Genomic DNA, 23,108 nt, shown 5'->3' with positions numbered 1-23,108 from the left:
CACTACTTCAGAACACACAACCACTCGGTTCACCCTCTCCTGCAGGGAACTACACAGTAACACCCCCCTCCTCCATTACCTCCATGATGTCGACGTTGGTACGGCTCTCGTGGGGCTCGTTGTACTCGGTGTATTTGAGCAGGACCTTGTCCATGTCGGTGCTGGCGTACTGGAACAGCTTGTTGGAGTGGTTGAAGATGATGAGGGCGATCTCACAGTCGCACAGCACGCTCAGCTCATACGCCTTCTTCATCAGGCCAAACTTCCTCTTGGTGAACGTCACCTGCCAGGGGAGGGATGGTGTGGGTATATTAGAAGGTGGTAGAGAAGGGATGTTGTGGAGAAGGGGGGGGGGGGTTGGCAGGTGATATTGGGAAGGGGAGGGGAATATTTGGCATAGAAGGAAAGAGGGAGAACAATAACATGAGCGATACTGCAAAAGTACAAATGAATTTGTGGTACTGTATAACAATTGGTTAAAATTTGAATAACAGTAAATAAATAACAGTATCTTAGAGAACAGACAAGGTGTGAACAAACAACACATAACAGACAGCTAATTAAAGGTGACAACAGGGATGAGGCCCTGTAGTGTGTTGTGGTTCTGTTTAATACCACACCCTTGGTTTTGAGGCATTTATGCAATGGGTGATTTGAGTTTGTTTTGCTGAGAGGAGAGGAGCAAGAGGAAGCAGACACACGGAAAGGAACCACACAGGCAGATTCTACAGCTGCCATGTGAGACCTTCAATTGCTCGCGCTCTCCATCTCCCCTCTCCCTCTATAATTGCTTGAGCGCCCCCAAGTTGCACTGATGCCTCTCTGTGGGGCAGGAGCCAGTGCGTGCTCTCCCCTTGTCCTCTCCACGGTCTCAGTCTCCCTCTCTCTTTCATTTCCTCGCCCTCATTTTCTTTTCTCTCCCTCCTTTTCCTCTCTGCATCGTTCTTGCGCACTCATTGCTTCCCGCTGCCACAAATCAAATTATATCGGGGTCGTATCCATGGGCAACCGCCTACCACCCCCTCCCTCAAACCCCATCACACACAATCATCTCTGCACGTATACACACACACACGCACACACACACACAGAGCAGAACATAGAAACAAGGGGAGGAAAGTTCAGCGAGGACAATGGCAAGCCAGGCTCACAGAGCTGATAAACAATACTATTACAATGACTCTCATAACCAATTATAAGACGGTTTATCACGAAGAGAAATACTCTGATTTGTCGGAGGCGTGAGGTACACCGAGTCTTCGACAACAATTAGTCTCGATCCTTCCTTCGACATGAATGCCAGGATAAACAAGCTGAACATAATTGACATTAAGAATAGAATTGGAAGTAACCAATGGCAACGAACGACAGAACAAGACATCCGCCATGAGACATGGCCGTGTCCTAGTGAGCGTGGTTGTGTGGCGAGGAGAGGAGGAAGCCACAGTGACAACCACAACCTCCCCAGCTGCTCTACTTTCTGCACCTGCAATGTTTCAGAAGTGTTCATGGTCTCCGTAGCATTCGGCGTTCAGTTGATAATACATTTCTATGTAAAGTATTTGTGGTTCTCACGCTCTCTTTTCACATCATGTATTTCACTGCTGTTGAATTTCCTTCAGAGTCTATAGCTTTGGTGACGGGGCCAATCCATTAGTGCTATTGACAGTATCTTGTAATCAACATCTAGCAGGATGATGGTTCACCAATATTTCTCTCAACTTTTGACGAATCAACATAATGCTTGAATGCCTGAAGCATTTTGAGTCTCTGTGTGTGCTGCTCTATGAAAATGGGCACCTTTAAAGATTTACCAGGAGAAACTTAAGATGATTGTAGGACCTCAGGCCACCTAGTGTCTAAAACACTCAGGTTTTACTCAGCCAGGGACATTTTGGAGATGGCAGACGCATCACATACATTACTCAATAAGCTCAAATTAACCAAAGTCCATTAATAACCAGTTGACTCATTATAGATGGATCATTTAACCTTTCATAGTCTTGGAAAAATACCGGTGGTCATAGGCATGATAGAGTTTCTACATACAAAGAAACATTATCTACACACACACACACACACACACCTGTCTGTTCCGTTCGTCTGTAATCCTCTGTATTTGGATCTTTTTCCTTCCCATGGTTCCGGTCTGGCGGTGGGAGGGGCAGGGGGCGTGGTGGGGTCAGAGGGCACGGCTGTCCTGTGGAGGTGGTTGGTAGGCGCTTGGCTGTCGCACTCTTTCTTGTACACACTCTATCTCCCTCCGCTCCACCTGTCTGAGGCGGCTAGTCTAGGAGCTCTTACCCCTGCAGGAAATAATGAAGAAAAAATAATGGGGCCACGTGGCGGGGCCTTCAGATCATGGTCTGTACAGTAGGCAGGTCATCCACTGGTCCTCTGAATTAGGATCCTCTTCCCCTCTTTACTGCAGGTGTGTTACTCCTGGAAAATAGAGAGCATCGGATCAGTATGAGATTCAGGAGAGGTATCATTCATGTACCATACCTGCCAATGTCCTTCAGAATCAACAATTGTCTTAGCATTTTAACCTGCACAGTACTCAACAGAGAAACCAAAGCGATGCATTTAAGTCAGGGTTCCTTTTGGACAAATTAGAAGCCCGCTTCGAAAGAGCAGCCACAGCAGTGGGGGGGAACTGAAGGATGGGGGAACTCTTCTCTTGGGGTTAGTGTTTCCATGGGGGCAAGTGAGCCTGGCGCACTGCGGAGTGGGAGCCCCTCAGGGGGGCCACAGGGAGACTGTGCTGTGTCAGCTTTATTAGAGGCATCACCGACACATAACTGATCTGTTGGTTGCCTGCAGCAACTCGCTGCATGCGATTCCCAATCGAAGGCAGAGCCCGGCCCTATGGCCCAGTGAGGCTGCTCGCCACGAGTGGGCGGGACGCTAGTGCTCAGAGCTTCTGTTGCATTTTGAAGTAGGCTCTTGGATTCAGTTAATGTTATCATTACCACTAGGTTTTGTTATCTAAACTGTGGTAATTTGGCACAGTTCCATGTTAGATAACACTCTGTGTCCCTTTAATATAAGGAAAAGGAGTGTATTTAAAAATATTTAATTGAAGACAGAAAAGTCAAGATCCAATCCGCAGTTGAAAAAATAACAAAGCTGTCACCCCATCTCTGTTTTGGTAAAAAGCTGAGGGATGGGATTGGATAAATGTAACCACTCTCAAATTCATAGAAAGAGCTATGGACCGACCATCTATAATAATCTAAATTATCGTTTTAACCATGTTGAGGCTATACAGTGTTAGTTTACATTTATAATGTTTACAAACATTGGAGTAAAAACAAGCTTATATGTGGGGTTCTGATGGGGTGTAGCAGTTGAACACAGCCCATGAGGCATGTCTAAAGTTATATTATTTTATTAATCAATATATATAATTCAGTAAATATCATTCATTTAATTAGTTCAAAAGTGGGTGTAGCAACTGCAGATTGCCCCTTTAAACAGGGATTTATTTATTTATTTATTTTGCAATGTATAGCAATTTGTAACAACAAAAAGAGCGAGGGCAAATGAGAGAGAACAGAGTACATGTGTACATATAAATTCATGAATGAATGAACGAGCAGACCGCAACCCGGGAATGGCAACAGAGGCATGGACCATTTTAATTAAGCCCCACTACTACTACTATTTGTGGTTCAGCCTTAAAAATAGCTCTCTATATATACACATCCAGACTGTGTACTGTTCACACACACCCGCATGACAGAGGGAGCCGAGACATTGCATTAGTGTGAGTGCATCTGGAAAGCCTTGAGTGCAGTTTCAACACTACATCACCCACATTGTTTACCTGAGAGAATAGTAAAAGCACTCCCTGATTAATGCCTGCTCTGCCTCCATTACCATAAAAAACAATGACGTGATAGAACGAGTTCTGTGTGTCTGCGTGTGCACGGACACGTACTACACACACTTGCTTTTAGATGATGCAATCGCCTTCACGAAAACAATGACTTCCCCATGAATTATGCACTACGTATTTGGCCTGGAGGAAGGACAATGGGAGGTCTGAGAAAAGGGTGTTATGCATGTCATAATTGCTCTCGTAAAAAATAAAGCCCTTAACAAAAGAACTAGAGGCAACTTCTGCTCTCGTTTTACATTGAAAACATGGAGGGGGTTGTATTAGGGCATTTCCACGGCAATGGAATTACTATTATTCACTTTAAAATGTATGCAAAACAAAAACAATTGATTTCAAAGTTTAACAAAGCATACAATTCAATGCACAAGGACTACTTTGAACAATTTACCAAGAACATTTCACAAAAACACATTTACTGGAAGAACTGTGCAGATGCAAACTTTGGTAACATAATTACTGTAAAATCTCCCTCAGTTTTTCAGGCGACCACATTTGAGAAAAACGCTTAAATATCTGCTCCAATTAAGATTAAAAGATGTCTGCAGAAAGAATGGGGTGTCAGCTATGACATGATACCTTTAGTTTGAAAAATAATATTTTGGTTATTGAACTACAGTAGTTGAAGTGGATTTACATTTGGTAACAGAATTAAGGTAACATTCCCTGAACTGTACTTTATAGAAATGCATAATTATGGATATTAATATAATTCTCTTCATGGTAATGTATCCTGAATAGGTACACAAAAAAGGTAGAAATATGCAACATCCTTCTTTTGCATATTTGGGTATTATTCTACACACTGGGTATTATTGTAATGAGCACCGCCCCCAAACAAGACCACATTTGGTTGGTCCGGACCAGACCAAATCTGAAACAATCATAGGCGTCTATGTTTCACAAGTTTGGACATCACAGTACAGCACAGTAGAGTCAAGTACGGTACAGCAGAGCACAGTAAAGTAGATATGTTCAGTACAGTACATTCAGTTATACTGTACTACTCTACTCTACTGTCCAAACTTGTGAAACAGACTTCTATGATTGGTTAAAATTTGGTCCGGTCAGGGCGGACTGACCAAATTTCAACATCCATGGACGTGCAATGTTGGTCGGTGCCCAGTGGGTGAGGATGCTTGTTACAGTAAATGGAAAGAGGGTAGGTGTCAGTAACAGCCGGGAGAGGTGACATTAATGAGAGAGAGAGAGAGAGAGGGGCAAGCCTTCTATGCCATCAAAAGGAACATAAAATTAGACATACCAATTAGGATCTGGCTAAAAATACTTGAATCAGTTCTAGAACCCATTGCCCTTTATGTTTGTGAGGTCTGGGATCCTCTCACCAACCAATAATTCACAAAATGGGACAAACACTAAATTGAGACTGCATGCAGAATTCTGCAAAAATATCCTCTGTGTACAATGTAAAACAACAAATAATGTAATGTATGCAAAGCAGAATTAGGTCGATTCCCGCTAATGATCCAAATCCAGAAAAGAGACGTTAAATTCTACAACCACCTAAAAGGAAGTGTTTCCCAAACCGTCCATAACAAAGCCATCACCTACAGAGATATTAACCTGGAGATGAGCCCCCTAAGCAAACTGGTCCTGGGGCTCTGTTCACAAACAGACCCCACAGAGCTCCAGGACAGTAACACAATTAGACCCAAACAAATGAGAAAACAAAAAGATAGTTACTTGACACATTGGAAAGAATTACAAAAACAGAGCCAACTAGAATGCTATTTAGTCCTAAACAGAGAATAGACAGTGGCAGAAAACATGACCACTGTGACTGACACAATATTAAGGACATCTTTGACTATGTACAGACTCAGTGAGCATAGCCTTGCTATTGAAAAAGGCCGCTGAAGGTGGAAACTGTGCTGCACTTCCTAACCTCCTGCCAAATGTATGACCATATTAGAGACACATATTTCCCATCAGATTACACAGACCCACAAAGAATTTGAAAACACATACGAATGTTCATAACCTCCCATATCTATTGAGTGAAATACCAGTGTGCAATCACAGTAGCAAGATTTGTGACCTGTTGCCACAGGAAAAGGGCAACCAGTGAAAAACAAACACCATTGTAAATACAACCAATATTTATGTTTACTTTCCCTTTTGTACTTTAACTATTTGCACATTATTACAACACTGTATATAGACATAATATGACATATTAATTGTACATCTTTTATTGGTTTATTTCACTTTTGTTTATTATCTATTTCACTTGCTTTGGCAATGTAAACATATGTTTCCCATGCCAATAAACCCACTTAAATTGAAATTAAATTGAAAGAGAGGTTGTCCAGACTGTTTTTACAGCATTGCTTTGACCACCAGATGACAGAAAGAGAAAAAAACAGTTATGATCTGAACATAACAGTTTGCCAGTGGAAGGGAGGACAGTAGCAGGTGACCTACCTGTGGTTTGTACTACGATTTCCCATTTTAGCCAATTCAATTGCAGAAATTCCCTTACATATTTTTTAGTAATTCGGTTAATGATTTGGTAACAGAATTTAGAGTTTGAATCACTTAATAATTAATAAAACTTGATATCAGTAAAAACACTACAACTATTTGGGTCGGTCTTCCTTTACTTGTTACTTCTGTAAACTTTCATTATCCTCCCTCCTCACGAGGGAGATAAATAAGAAAATATCTTCAAGATACGAGGGTTTTTGGTAATGGAATTTCTAGGAACAAGTAGGGCTGTTGCGGTGACCATGTCACGAGTCACGAAGGCGGTCAAATTCCATGTGACTGCTTAGTCATGGTAATTAGGCTTCTCCAAGCTCTAATGCTGCTGATGGTCATTAGTAGCCTACCAAACTTGCTAACTGCCTGTTACTCGGCACTCTATTGGTCCACTAATTACACTGTCATCAATGATGGCCTCTACTAAAAAGAGGAGGATCAGCTTTCTATAGACCTGGCCTACTATTTGTATTTCTCAACTTCCTTAATATTAAGCACAATGCTTATATTTACAACAGGATTATAGCCTGTCATGAAAATAAACCACAGGGAAAAGCATCCCCCATTCGCTATTTAAGTGCATAGATGACATGTATTTTTTCCCACTGCCTCTGTTTCAATACAGGTGCATGATAATAGTCCATTCTAAATCAAAACAAATTTCACACATATATTATTTAGTATATGTAAAGACGAGATTAAATCAAGAATAGTCTGATGGTTGACAATATTAGCCTATCACTTGTGAATTATATATTAACACTTGTGAATGATGCCGAGAAAAAGTAACAATACCTTTTTTTTGCAACATTTTCAAATCATAGTCGCACACCTCATGTAGCCTAGCCAATAGGCCTATATGTTTTAATAAGGTTTGTTTCACAAGGGGTGTAGAGCCTAACTGGCATACAATAAGCAGCATGTGAGTTTCAAATTCGGGGAAGGTAATTTTCACCATTAAAAAACTCACCTTTATAATAAAAGCATTACATGCATAAATTGCATTTGTGGTCACTTTTGATAATGGTGTTTTCCTCTAATGGAACATATGTGCTTATAGCCTACTGCCATATGCGCATTGCTGTGCTTATAATGTGAAGAAATAGCCTAATAGTTTATCAACATTTTAAGCTAAAACGTTCTGATCTGTTGCATCAGCCACATTGCGTAAAAAAAGTTTTGGGATTCTAGTGGTTGTAATAATTTGGGATCTATCGCATCCCACAACTGTCCCAGACTATGTTTGGAATATTTATTTCTCGCACAGAATAGGTCGACCTTTGCACTATGAAGAATAGTAGATTGACATAGGCTAGTGCTTTTGCTGTTTGTTAGGCCTACTCATCTTGTTTGCTGACGAAAAGTAAATGTGGACGCCATGAAGCATGCAGCACTCAGGGAGAAGGGCACAAAAGCATGGATTTTTTTAGGCTGCATTATGGCCACATAAAGGGAGAGTCACAACATTAAAGTCGCATCGTGCAGCAAGCAGTACAATGTATTAAGAATCTAAAGATATAGCCCAATGTTTGTAGAACAACTAAAGTTAAATTAACAACTCTAAATTAAGCATATAGGAATATATATATATATATATATATTTCTTTCTTTCTTTGTTAACCACTCAACACAGAATAGCTGCATGTGCACACTCCCTCAAACTGTTTGGAGAAAATATCCTTTATATTTTATTCAGCTTTGTTCAATTGTATTCTTCATACTATACAATAATGCCATGAAATTCTAAGCAAATCTTGTCTGCTAAAGAAACTAGTGTAGGCCACATCCATTTGGCATAGCCAGATCAGGACCTAACATAAGGACAACTCAGAGTATGCTATTCTGTCTTCTGAAATATACTACATTTTCTTCATATCATACTTCTTTAGGCCTGTCTAAAATAAGGAAAACCCAGTTGCGAGCTGCCCAGTGACACAAGCTTACCAGACAAGCTAAATGTCTTTTATGCTCACTTTTAGGTAAGCAACACTGAAGCATGCATGAGAGCACCAGCTGTTCTGGATGACTGTGTGATCACTCTCTCCGTAGCCGATGTGAGCAAGACATTTAAACAGGTCAACATTCAAAGCTGCGGGGCCAGACAGATTACCAGGACGTGTACTCAAAGCATGCACGGATCAACTTGCAAGTGTCTTCACTGACATTTTCAACCTCTTCCTGACTAAGTCTAATAGCTACATGTTTCAAACAGATCACCATAGTCCCTGTGCCCAAGAAAGCAAAGGTAACCTGCCCAAATGATTACCGCCCCGTAGCACTCATGTTGGTAACCATGAAGTGCTTTGAAAGGCTGGTCATGGCTCACGTCAACACCATCATGACGGAAACCCCAGACCCATTCCAATTTGCATACCGCCCCAACAGATCCACAGATGATGCAATCTCAATCGCACGCCACACTGCCCTTTCCACACTGGACAAAAGGAACACCTATGTGAGAATGTTGTTCATCGACTACAGCTCAGTGTTCAACGCCGTAGTGCCCAAAGCGCATCACTAAGCTAAGGACCATGGGACTAAACACCTCCCTCTACAACTGGATCCTGGTCTTACCAGCCCCCAGCTGGTAAGGGTAGGCAACAACACATCTGCCACGCTGATCCTCAACACCGGGGCACCTCAGGGGTGTGTGCTTAGTGCTCTCCTGTACTCCCTGTTCACCCACGGCTGCATGGCCAAGCATGACTCCGTCATTAGGTTTTCCGACGGTGGTAGGCCTGATCACCGACAATGATGAGACAGCCTATAGGGAGGTCAGAGACCTGGCAGTGTGGTGCCAGGACAATAACCTCTCCCTCAATGTGAGTAAGACAAAGGAGCTGATCGTGGACTAAAGGACTACAGGCCCCCATTCACATCGACAGGGCTGAAGTGGAGCGGGTTGAGAAGTTTCAAGTAGTTTGGTGTCCATATCACCTACAAACTATCATGGTCCAAACACACCAAGACAGTTGTGAAGAGGACATGACTACACATTTTCCCCCCTCAGGAGACTGAAAAGATTTGGCATGGGTCTCCAGATCCTTAAAAGGTTCTACAGCTGCACCATCGAGAGCACCCTGACCGGTTGCATCACCGCCTGGTATGGCAACTGCTTGGCATTTTACCGTAAGGCGCTAGAGGGTAGTGCGTATAGCCCAGTACATCACTGGGGCCAAGCTTCCTGACATCCAGGACCTATGTACTAGGTGTCAGAGAGAGGCCCAAATAAATTGTCAAAGACTCCAGTCACCCAAGTCATAGACTGTTCTCTCTGCTACTGCATGGCAAGCTGTACAGTGCAGGCAGAAAAATGTGATCGACAGAGTGCATGTTTTGGAATATGTTTTTCTTCCTTTTTTTCACTCTGTCATTTAGGTTATTATTGTGGAGTAACTACAATATTTTTGATCCATCCTCAGTTCTCCTACGCCAGCCATTAAACTCTAACTGTTTTAAAGTCATCATTTGCCTCATGGTGAAATCCCTGAGTGGTATCCTTCCTCTCCGGCAACCGAGTTAGGAAGGACACCTGTATCTTTGATACACCATCCAAAGTGTAATTAATAACTTCACCATGCTCAAAGGGATATTCAATGTCGCCTTTAATTTTTTTCCATCTACCAATAGGTGCCCTTCTTTGGGGGGCATTGGAAAACCTCCCTGGTCTTTGTGGTTGAATCTGTGTTTGAAATTCACTGCTCGACTGAGGGACCGTACAGATATTTGGATGTGTGGGGAATTCATGATTAAAAGTCTAATACCTTTCAATCATTTTTCTGGTCAATGTTGTCCAAGACCCTTTTCTCCATCTGTTGGACCAGAAATGAAAGAATTTGCTTATTCCAATTTTTGGCGATGGAAAATGGTTTAAAAAAAATACACTGCTCAAAAAATTAAGGGAACACTTAAACACCACAATGGAACTCCAAGTCAATCACACTTCTGTGAAATCAAACTGTCCACTTAGGAAGCAACACTGATTGACAATACATTTCACATGCTGTTGTGCAAATGGAATAGACAACGGGTGGAAATGATAGGCATTTAGCAAGACACTCCCAATAAAGGAGTGGTTCTGCAGGTGGGGACCACAGACCACTTCTCAGTTCCTATGCTTCCTGGCTGATGTTTTGGTCACTTTTTAATGCTGGCGGTGCTTTCACTCTAGTGGTAGCATGAGACGGAGTCTACAACCCACACAAGTGGCTCAGGTAGTGCAGGTCATCCATGATGGCACATCAATGCGAGATGTGGCAAGAAGATTTGCTGTGTCTGTCAGCGTAGTGTCCAGAGCATGGAGGCGCTACCAGGAGACAGGCCAATACATCAGGAGACGTGGAGGAGGCCGTAGGAGGGCAACAACCCAGCAGCAGGACCGCTACCTCCACCTTTGTGCAAGGAGGAGCTGGAGGAGCACTGCCAGAGCCCTGCAAAATGACCTCCAGCAGGCCACAAATGTGCATGTGTCTGCTCAAGCGGTCAGAAACAGACTCCATGAGGGTGGTATGAGGGCCCGACGTCCACAGGTGGGGGTTGTGCTTACAATGTTTGGCATTTGCCAGAGAACACCAAGATTGGCAAATTCGCCACTGGCGCCCTGTGCTCTTCACAGATGAAAGCAGGTTCACACTGAGCACATGTGACAGACGTGACAGTCTGGAGACGCTGTGGAGAACGTTCTGCTGCATGCAACATCCTCCAGCATGACCGGTTTGGCGGTGGGTCAGTCATGGTGTGGGGTGGCATTTCTTTGGGGGGGGCGCACAGCCCTCCCTGTGCTCGCCAGAGGTAGCCTGACTGCCATTAGGTACCGGGATGAGATCCTCAGACCCCTTGTGAGACCATATGCTGGTGCGGTTGGCCCTGTGTTCCTCCTAATGCAAGACACTGATAGAACTCATGTGGCTGGAGTGTGTCAGCAGTTCCTGCAAGAGGAAGGCATTGATGCTATGGACTGGCCCGCCCGTTCCCCAGACCTGATTCCAATTGAACACATCTGGGACATCATGTCTCGCTCCATCCACCAACGCCACGGTGCACCACAGACTGTCCAGGAGTTGGTGGATGCTTTAGTCCAGGTCTGGGAGGAGATCCCTCAGGAGACCATCCGCCACCTCATCAGGAGCATGCCCAGGCGTTGTAGGGAGGTCATACAGGCACGTGGAGGCCATACACACTACTGAGCCTCATTTTGACTTGTTTTAAGGACATTACATCAAAGTTGGATCAGCCTGTAGTGTGGTTTTCCACTTTAATTTTGAGTGTGACTCCAAATCCAGACCTCCATGGGTTGATAAATTTGATATCCATTAATAATTTTTGTGTGATTTTGTTGTCAGCACATTCAACTATGTAAAGAAAAAAGTATTTAATCAGAAAATTTAATTCATTCAGATCTAGGATGTGTTATTTTAGTGCTCCCTTTATTTTTTTGAGCAGTGTATATGCCTTAATTTCTAAAACTTATAGACTCTTACTGTTCATTTGACACCCAATTTGACATGCTCCTATACACTTCACACATGTGCTCATGGGTCCTTTTTGATGGAAATGCCCATTACATACTAGCAAACAGGAGGAACTCTGGAGGTGGGTGTTATATTTGCCAAAGACTGTAGAAGAGATAGGTTTGTACTGAAAATACTCAAACAGAAAACACTTTTGAGTTTTATGTAATACACTCAAATAGTAGAGGACTAGTGAGGAAGCAGAGCACTACTCCTGCCATAGGAACACTGGTCTACAGTTCAAAGGCAGCTTTCAGTGGGATTTGTTTTGGGCTGCGGGCCGGTCACACATGAAAAGGCTGCTTTATCTGCCCGGGTGTTCAAGCCTCAACCTTTTACCTTTCATGCAGCGGGAGTCAGCCTCCCATGTCTGATGTCAGGTAGAATCTCTCCTCTCACATTGAAGGCAGAGGGCCTGGAGAGTGTCTACTGACTGACTGAAACTGGGGGGGTGTGTGAGATACTTTAGACAAGGAACAGATTAACACCGATAAAAGCTATTCTGCAGTGGTCCTTGCATTGAGCAAGTTGTATTGTTGAAGATAGTATACTAAAATATCAACAGCTCCACTACATGGGCAAGATCTTTGATCTATGCATGTAAGGTCAGAACCGTAAGGCACTCACGACAGAATAATCCATAAAATAAGATACAAAATTGTGCGTCATTTGTGTGTAAATTCAGCAAATCTGTTGCTTTTCTTTCAAACATTTCAGAGGACCACCTCATGTTCAGCCTGAGGGAGCAGAGCCATTGGCTAAAAGGTGGTGTAACACAGTAGGAGCCACAGTGTTGCACAGAGTTGCCACCACCTTATTCATCCTGTTGCATGTGTCATAGCCTACAGTGCCATAGGCACGGGGTCACGACTGAGTCATGACGTATAGCACAAATGACAATTGCATGCCCCAGCAGCAGGGCATATGGGCAGAGAGATGTGTGTTGGAGAGGTTTTGTGCATGTGTGTATGTCCTTCTGTCAATGCATACAGTGGGGCAAAAAAGTATTTAGTCAGCCACCAATTGTGCAAGTTCTCCCACTTAAAAAGATGAGAGGCCTGTAATTTTCATCATAGGTACACTTCAAATATGACAGACAAAATGAGGAAAAAAAATCCAGAAAATCATATTGTAGGACTTTTCATGAATTTATTTGCAAATTATGGTGGAAAATAAGTATTTGGTCAGCTACAAACAAGCAAGATTTATGGCTCTCACAGACCTGTAACTTCTTCTTTAAGAGGCTCCTCTGTCCTCCACTCGTTACCTGTATTAATGGCACCTGTTTGAACTTGTTACCAGTATAAAAGACACCTGTCCACAACCTCAAACAGTCACACTCCAAACTCCACTATGGCCAAGACCAAAGAGCTGTCAAAGGACACCAGAAACAAAATTGTAGACCTGCACCAGGCTGTGAAGACTGAATGTGCAATAGGTAAGCAGCTTGGTTTGAAGAAATCAACTGTGGGAGCAATTATTAGGAAATGGAAGACATATAAGACCACTGATAATCTCCCTCGATCTGGGGCTCCACGCAAGATCTCACCCCGTGGGGTCAAAATGATCACAAGAATGGTGAGCAAAAATCCCAGAACCACACGGGGGAACCTAGTGAATGACCTGCAGAGAGCTGGGACCAAAGTAACAAAGCCTACCATCAGTAACACACTACCCCGCCAGGGACTCAAATCCTGCAGTGCCAGACGTGTCTCCCTGCTTAAGCCAGTACATGTCCAGGCCCCTCTGAAGTTTGCTAGAGAACATTTGGATGATCCAGAAGAAGATTGGGAGAATGTCATATGGTCAGATGAAACCAAAATATAACTTTTTGGTAAAAACTCAACACGTTGTGTTTGGAGGACAAAGAATGCTAAGTTGCATCCAAAGAACACCATACCTACTGTGAAGCATGGGGGTGGATACTTCATGCTTTGGGGCTGTTTTCCTGCAAAGGGACCAGGACGACTGATCCGTGTAAAGGAAAGAATGAATGGGGCCATGTATCGTGAGATTTTGAGTGAAAACCTCCTTCCATCAGCAAGGGCATTGAAGATGAAACATGGCTGGGTCTTTCAGCATAACAATGATCCCAAACACACTGCCCGGGCAACGAAGGAGTGGCTTCGTAAGAAGCATTTCAAGGTCCTGGAGTGGCCTAGCCAGTCTCCAGATCTCAACCCCATAGAAAATCTTTGGAGGGAGTTGAAAGTCTGTGTTGCCCAGCAACAGCCCCAAAACATCACTGCTCTAGAGGAGATCTGCATGGAGGAATGGACCAAAATACCAGCAACAGTGTGTGAAAACCTTGTGAAGACTTACAGAAAACGTTTGACCTCTGTCATTGCCAACAAAGGGTATATAACAAAGTATTGAGATCAACTTTTGTTATTGACCAAATACTTATTTTCCACCATAATTTGCAAATAAATAAATAAAAAATCCTACAATGTGATTTTCTGGATTTTTTTCTCTCATTTTGTCTGTCATATTTGAAGTGTACCTATGATGAAAATTACAGGCCTCTCTGGGAGAACTTGCACAATTGGTGGCTGACTAAATACTTTTTTGCCCCACTGTATATACATGTATGTATGACTGTGTGTCAGCCTGTCAGTGTAGTCGGCTATACATGTGTCAACCTATCAATTGTGTATGCATTTATACACACAGACACACACACTCTTTGTAAGTTGGATCAGAGCACCCTGGGTCACAGAGATAACAGTCAGTGGTGGGGGCTGCTGGAGTCAGGCCAGAGCACTGCTGACAAAAATCCATCACCTTTCCCACTCAGCACCAGAGCCTGCCAGGACTGACCACAGTCTGCTCATAACAAACACAGCTACTATATAGTTAGGAAACTGTTACTTACACCCAAAACAGGAGAAAACTAACCTTTAAAATTAAGTTACCTCTCATTGGCAGCTACTTAAGAGTGGGTTTCATTTTGTTTTATATAAACAGATCTGTTTATTGAGAGCAGTTACAAGCTTTGTTGTGTATATGCTTATGTTGCCTTGTTGGCAGACATCACCAATATCAGGAGAGTCACCTACAGCTCAGGTTTCTTTGAGAGCAGGCAAAATCTCCCTCTCTGGCTGCATGGGGCTACGGCCTCTGTGGAGGCTATCAACAAGACAGAGCTCTCTCAGTTTGTGGTCCAGGCAAATCAATACTTATATTCAGTATCACCATGGTCACCTGAGCGAGGGTAAAGGTAGAATTTCTTTTGACTGTATAAACGATAAAATACTAGATGATGGTTGACAGTCTGGCTGCGCCATACAAATGAAATTGCTACTCAGAATTTAATAGAATTCAATCAAACCAGAGTGCCACCACGGTTTTGCATATAATCATTGCAATCCACACCTGAGACATGGAGGCCACCTGAACAGAGGGACAGGAGTCTGATTAGTTTGCCATTCATTGGGGCAGACATATCCGCAAACACAGGCAGTAACTGGGCTACTGATCTCTCTCTCATCCTGCCCAGTGGGACTCTATGCTTTCACCCCAAACTTGGGCTGTAGTCCCAGCACCAGCTGTGGGATATTTACAGCCTGTTGCCTCATGTTCCGGCACAGCCATTCCGCAAGGCGGGTCCACTTCCACTCTGCCTGTTGACTAGACCTCTTGTTTGGTTAGACGGGTGTGCATTGTGGCTTATTACCGAAGTATTCAGTGTGAAGGTGAATCTGTGTCAGTGATATGGTGGAGAAATGGTTGGTGGTGAGCTTGGATTATTTTTAGGGGAGGAAGGAAGGATGGGGGCTGGACCGGAGTCTGCGATTTGGCTTGTGCCTGTGTTCATGCTGCCAAATCTGGCAGGGGAATATGACCCCCCCCCCCCCCCTCCCTTCTCTTCGTCAATCGTAGGGTGGGTTTTTGGTGAGGGGTTAGCTGCAGTGCAAGAGCAGCACTTCTAGAAGGGGATGGGAAATTGGAGGAGGTTGGACAGGTATGGGATGGGCGGTAAAGAGATCTGCGCTCCTCGGCTCGTGAATCATGCCGCCACTGCCAGTCATGTCAATACTGCAGTCTACCCCAACAACAAACACACACGATACCCAAAGACACAACCTCAAAGCACCTAACTGTCACGGAACTACCGCCACCACACATACAACGAATCACAAACTCCTACACAAACAAGTCTGCCTTCTGCGACAATCTCACTTAACTGTGCACAAAAACACACATTCATATGCACAAAGAGGGCCACAAGACTGGTGTAGTCAGGTTTGTTCTTGACAGAGGCTTGTCTCTGTCACCACGTTATTAGTGTGGCGATGTGGTTTGACCTGTCAGGTGACATCACAGACTCACGCACAAACAGGACCACACCCACTCACCCAGCCCTGGGAGTTGGAAACTGCTCCCATTCGCCTGGAACACTCCTGGGCCATGCCAGAACAAAATAAACACAGGTGCCTGGGTAGAGTAAAGTATCTCTTGCTGCTTTCCACAGGTTCTTCCACCAGTATGTCTCTAATGAGAATATTCAACCCATCATATTTCTCTTTATTCTCAGCCTTTCGGTTGGTGAAACCTAAAGGATGCCCCTCCCCCCCAACACTTCCCTTTCACCTCGCATCAGATGAGGGCCAACCAGCGCTGAAGGTCTGTGAGAGAAAAACACCCTCCAGACAAAACACTGACGACATCAATGTGACATTAGGGAAGAGGGTGTGTGTGCGCAGGTCTGTGTGTACAAACGTTGGTTGTCGTCACCAGTTGAACATGTTCTGTCAATGAGGCCTCGGAACAGAGCTAGACAGACAAGATCAAGATATTTGACTGGCACTTAAGTACAGTCATCTATCACTAAATAGTATCACGTTTGTTTATTTTTAAGACTACAAGTGAGTGGGTGTTGGAATGTCTTGGTTCAGCCTTATGTTGAATTTGAAACCATTTTCCTGCTTTTTTAAGTCATTAGTAATAAAAGCTAATGTACATATAAACATGACAATGAGTCTGTAAATACTCAACAGCGCACCAAACCTTGTGATGTTGTTTTCAGGGGATTACCTGTCTTTAGCACAACTCTACGTATAGAAGGATCTTGCAATGTGTTTACCAAACATGTGGTTATTTTTTTGGTTAGACAACCAAGGTTCTTCGACTAACCTCATTCGAAGAGTTCAACCTACTTACACTGTATCATGCATGTCTCCTATGCACCTGCAGTGACTCTCACAAGATTTCTCATCATTCTGTTATTCTTCATAGGAACATTTGAGGCTGCATGATCATTAGCAGGGCCTTTTGCTCAAAAGTATCTGATCAGTGACTTTATTAAGCGTGCTACATGAATATAATTAAAGGAAGTAAAATTGTCATGTCTTGGAGAAACTCAACTCATTTTCGGTTAGCGTCTCAAACCACTATTGAAAACAGACTTGCAGTGAGCAGCCAATCGCAATGGAAATGTGGAAAATTGGAGTTAACTAACCACACTTCACAGATCAGTAGCTTGAAAGAGTTATTCTTCTCACAGTTATGTGAGTCACGAAAGAACAGACAAAAATAAAACGATAATGTAAGGCCATATTTCATAACATATAAGCACAATGCTAACATCAAAAATTGTTTGTTTTTTAATTAAAGCATACCCTTAGGCTATTACTGTATGTAGACAGATGAAAACTGGCTACCTAAAATCTATCAAATAAACCAAAATGTCACTTAGGCCTACTGAGTCACATGAGCTGCTGTGGAAGAAGTGGGGAATTCACAAGGCTTTACCAAACCACCAGTATGGAAACTGTTAATAGTGTTGGCCCCACTGTGTGGTTGACAGTGAAGCACAGGCCACACAGTAATTCACCTCACAGTCTGACATCTGCCTCGTAAAGTCCTCAGCATTTGCACTAGCCTCCTATACTGATTACTAAACCACAAAAGCAAAACATAAAACACAGTACCCCGAATGTGTGGCTGTTCTGTGAAAGAATATGCTGAAAGCACAGTCTTACAGTAATATTATTCCACCAAGAACTTTTTTTCCATTAGAACTTAAGCCAGAAGAGAGGTCTCAGACTGTGCTCAGGAGGGACAATTTTCTGTTTAAATTCATTAGGCATTTAGCTGGAGCAACATTTGAGTTAATGCAACAAATCTTATATGAAAATGCAATGCCGGTATTGGTTGCCCTTACCCTTAGCTGATCCGTAGACCGCAGTCAAAAATCAGAGGAGCAAGTTTAAAAAGACTCTTTAAAATAGGCAGGAAACATCAGCAAGCACTCTGAATTGAATCCAAAAGACTCTGTTACAGTGGCACCCAGAGCATTCTAAGTCAACGTTCAGGCATATTCCCAGTGAGAGGGGTCCAAACAAAGTGTGGAGTGTCCCGTCTTGCGCATGACTGGTAGAAATGACAACTGCAGTAGAGACTTCACACTGGAGACCCACTCCCATACTCACCTTCCCTCTGGACAACAACCCCCCTGTCCCCTGGACAACAACAGACCCCCCCCCCCCTCAGTCAACCCCCTCCCTATCATACTCTCCCCAGGTCACCCTTTGCCCTAATATGCAGTCAGGCTCTGCAGTTTGCCAGATCCTCTATACCCCCCCACCCCACCCCCATTCCCTGACCTGTACACATGTGTACATTCTCCCTTCAAATTCAAAAGCTGCTTTAAGTGCAGTGGCAGCTGCCCCTACACACCTTTTGTTCCAACAGCCCCTCTCCCCCTACCCCCTGTCACCTCCTCACACATGCTCAGCTGTTGAAAGGTTGGGCACACCGGACTAGTGCTGATCTATGCAGACCCAAATCTGTAGATGTTCTGAAATAGTCTTTTGACCTACCCATCTTTTTTTTTCTTTTTTTTACACATGTTGGTTGTAGTCACATAGTTTGCCTCAAATTGCTAGTGTGTCATACAAGAAGGCAAAACGTTCAAGGATACGACTGAAGGCTCTGACTTGACTTGGTATAATCTCACAATCAGGTCCACTTAAAAACTGGAGAAATCCACATGAGAGTTGAGAAGTGATGCCATATGTACAAGTTGTCATTTGTGTCCGTTTCCAAGAATGACTCTGCTTCCCAAGGAGTAAATCTCAGGCTGTGCCCTTTCATGACCTTTGAATCTCTGAGGGGGTCGAGAGGGTGTGGGAAATGTGAGGCCAGGAGTCTGTTGAACAGTTGTGTCATTGAGTTTCCACAAAACACAGCAAATATCTTTATGGGTAAAGGCACGTCTATGTCCAGAAACCAACTGGATAACAAAGGGTTGAAATTCCGAGGAGCAATCTCGTCTTGAAGAAATAACTTATATGGATACATCAGAGGGAGGGAAAAGAAATGGCTCCCTTTGAGTATCGGAGAGGAAATCTGCACATGGATGGGAAAAATGCACAAAAGCCCTAAACACAACAAGACACTTTGAGGACACAATTACTTCAACAACAAAACACCAGTGATTGGTAATGGCCTTATCTCGCTGCCCCTCTCCAGGTTTTATCCTTCCTCCCCCTTATCGTCTATGTGCTAGCAAGGCAGCCTGGGGCTCTCCATGTTGAACACATTGTGTTGGCCAACAGCCTAATAAGGGGATCCATGTGACTGCCTCCTCTCTTCCGGTGACTAATGTGAACGCTGCCCAGGACTGTGTGGTGCTGCTGGCCCACGTGTGGTGGTAGAGTACGGGCATCAAGAAGGGAGAGGGATGGTGATGGTAGAGTTGCATTATGGAGAGTATTAAAGAACGAAGGCATTTATTTTTTTTCCCTGAAAAAAAGTCACAATACCACATGGATCATTGAATTATCATGCTGGACTGTAGTGATGGGGGGAAAATAGACAGTTACATATCGGGATATTCTTTTTGCCAATATATCGTATTGTTTTGACAATATCGCAATAGTATTTTTGCGCTAGTTGGCTGTACCTGTACCAAAACTCCAGTATTTTTCCTTTTTTTTAAAACTCTCGCTTGTCCCGCTGCAGAAGACATATGGTGAGCAATATGTTTGGAACGTCGAATCTCAGTAAAGTCATAGTATCAAATAGCAATACATATAGAATCACCATACATATCGTATTGGCACCTAAGTATCATGATGATATCATATTGTAAGGTCCCTTGCGATACCCAACCATACTGGAAGGGATATTTTGTTTTAGAAAAGGACATGTAAATAAACCTCCATAGAGCTCTTATACCTCTCTGTGCTGGACAGCTGCTTACCCTAGGAGTCCAGATTCACTTCGTTCAGGGTCCACCCAGGCAGAGAATGTGGATACTACTTACACTAGTATTGACAGTATACCACAAATTCAGTACTTTTGAGATACAAAAAATATATAATTGTTTGATTCTAGAATTGTTGTTTTGTGCGGTACTTCTGTCAAAATGTGTTTCACGTGATAGACAGACTTGATCCTTTCAAATCAGCACACTGAGCGCAGCCCCTTTAATAAAGCAGGTTCTTTGCGCTATGGCTTTATAGGACACAGTAAAGCACCTGCTCCACATACTCATTCATTGCTAGAGCTGTCTGGGCTGCATAGCTCCCCACTCGTGCTGCACAGAAGTTAACACACTTGAATAATGCAACACAGCATGTAGAAAATGTTGAAACTGTTCATTACTGTTCACAAAACAATGTCCATACAGGCTAGAACCCTTCTAGCTTAGGCTACAGCTGAATTCACTACCCTAGTACTTTGTTTGTGATAACCATTATGCAAAATATGCTGATTTCAAAGCTGATTGCAACCCCAAAAAATATTAATTCACTGTCTCCCTCGCCGCCAAAAACCTCATTTACTTCTTCGTCTCCCTTGCCTCCTGTCTGGTTTACACTAGATTCCATAGCCACAAAGTCAGATTCCACAGCCACATTCTGTCTCAGCAAATGACCTCATTCAATTTCTTAAAGAAGCAGCACACACTTTTATAAAAAAGAGATCTTCATCTTCTTTATTGTACCGATCAGTACAATAAATGAATGTTCTCCTAGCAGTTGCCAATAAAATAAGTGTGTAGCCCCATGAAATCAACTAAAACAAGGTCAATAACTCAATACATGCACACACTTGTTGAATAATATGCATTCACCTGTACTGTGAAGACCCACGCTTGATTGATCTTGATTTACCCTGTTTTACCATGTTGTTTTGTAGTTAGATTGTTCTTACCAAAGTCAAATTGATTGTATCATTGACTGCATTAATGCATACTTTAACAAACATCTGCAAATATATTGCTGAACTCAAAAGATGCCCAACGATTGAACAGAGCAGGAGCCGAGTTTCTGTCTGAATCAAGTGCCATTCTGAGACTTTTTTCTGTGACCTTTTTTTGCTATGATACCGTTTTGGAATTTAGTATCGTGATGATACCAAGTATTGTGATACTAACCCTGGTATCAGTATCAAAGTCAAAATTCGGGTATCTTGACAACACTAACTTATAAAGTACAGTTTTAAAATAAAATAACGGAATAGAAATTGAACCATGAAAGGTGCGTCTTTAGAAGGAACTCTCTGCTCTAACAGCATAATAGGAAATTCAAGGATGCTTTATTCAATACAAACCCATTTGGTACTCTCTTTTTAAATGACTAATAGATTTGTGAACAAACATGATATGCTTTCAAGTGTTTGACAATGAATACCCTAATTATGCAAATCTGCTTCCTTCTCAGGGACTACATAAAAAAACTAAATGACAAAGAAACTGCAGTACAGCATTTTAATTTCGTGACAATTGATATTACAATTGTGTCAACCATAACAACAATAACTTTTCAGTAAGATGTGAAAACAATGTTCTCTAATGCATTATTATAGGAGAATAATCTTCAGGGTAAAAGTAGTAAACCCTGAAACTCTGACCTGAGGTCTGATGTGAGACTTGACAGACATTCCTTCAGGGTTTGACCATTCAGCACAATTTTCAGTCCTAGGTGGCAACAGCTGCCACGAAGATATTTGGGGATTCTCAAAAAGAAGATGCCAACACATCTGACCCACTTTACCCTAATCAGCCTTACAACATCATTAACATTTAGAAACTAATATGATCTCATGAATATCAACAGTGCTTGGAGAGACAACCAAAGGACTTGACCCAAATTCTCTGAACAAGACTACTGTCCAACAACAACAACATGGATTTCTGTTAGTGTCCCTCCCTGAGAGCCTAGAAGGCATTCTCCTAATCAGGGGAAATTTGGTATCTCCCAGCCCTGGGAGCTGTCACAGCTAAAGGGTAGAGGTCAAGAGGAGTGAGACGAGTCCTAACAGACGCGGCAACCTGTTCCCTTCAGCCACGCCTCGCTCAGCTGCCACCACAAAGGTCCCCTGCCTTCACACAGAGGCAGCCGCCAGAAACAACACTCGGAGACTACCACACAGCAGAAAGACCAACCTGGGAGGCGCCAGACATTTAGTCTAGGCTGAGACAGAATGAGACATAACGTTTATACTCAAAGGTTTATCAACAGGATGTTGTTTTGATTGTGAACAGATTAGGACATTTCAATAAAACCAATGCCTGTGGTCTCATTATTTTGTAAAGACAAATAATGGAATCAATGTAAGTTGTAGAATCATGATCTTTTTTTTGTAAATACCTGCAGTCAACTTGTGCAATGCTTTAGGAGATAAAGCAGGTCGCGTTCTTCATTTTACCTTTGACATTATTTTATTTTATGAAGCTTACCTTAGGTCCCCAGAACAGTTGAGCCAGTTATGTGTTTGTAAGTAGCACAACTGGAGAAAGCGGATGCAGGTGAGTCCAGCTGTGTATTGATAGGGGTTGTATTTTATATTGAAAGTCAGTGTTTTTAAAAAACTTTAATAGAGTGATCAGGGACGTGCATCTATAGTTTTCCTCCACAGAAAATATATTAGTGCAACACATTCAGCAGAAAATAGCTTAATTTTCATCAGATGACAACAGAAGTGCAAAGCTATTTGGCTGGCAGCCACACAAGTAAATGAGCTTACAATGAAAAAGCTAATGTATTTTTGCCAAAACAATGCATGGCCATCATATTTGTAATGTTTAGGCCTATCATATAAAGAATGTACTCAATACATTTCCTAATGTTTTGCTTAAAGATAATCTTGCATTTTACTAGAGAAAAATTAGTTGGCAACACATCAGTCAGGGCGCTGTCTGCTGATAAAATTCCCATCTGTGAATTGTCATCCAAGTTAAGAAG

The 23,108-nt window shown here is 42.8% G+C and overlaps 1 protein-coding gene across 7 annotated transcripts in view; it reads right to left on the bottom strand.

Moving 5' to 3' along the window:
- Nucleotides 1–23,108, bottom strand: part of LOC135522253 (myocyte-specific enhancer factor 2D homolog) — a 75,890-nt gene that overhangs the window by 39,981 nt on the left and 12,801 nt on the right. For all 7 annotated transcript variants that reach the window (XM_064948335.1, XM_064948338.1, XM_064948339.1 and 4 more), the window contains exons 2-3: nt 2,087–2,442; nt 80–283 (exon numbers count right to left, since the gene is read on the bottom strand). In XM_064948335.1, coding sequence (XP_064804407.1) covers nt 80–283; nt 2,087–2,140 — 258 coding nt within the window. In that variant the 5' untranslated portion in view covers nt 2,141–2,442. The remainder of the gene's footprint in view (nt 1–79; nt 284–2,086; nt 2,443–23,108) is intronic.

Source organism: Oncorhynchus masou, chromosome 30 (genome assembly GCF_036934945.1).
Source record: "Oncorhynchus masou masou isolate Uvic2021 chromosome 30, UVic_Omas_1.1, whole genome shotgun sequence".
In the NCBI taxonomy this organism is placed as follows: domain Eukaryota; kingdom Metazoa; phylum Chordata; class Actinopteri; order Salmoniformes; family Salmonidae; genus Oncorhynchus; species Oncorhynchus masou.
The sequence above is the reverse complement of the archived record's forward strand: the minus strand, read 5'-3'. Positions and strand labels throughout refer to the sequence as shown.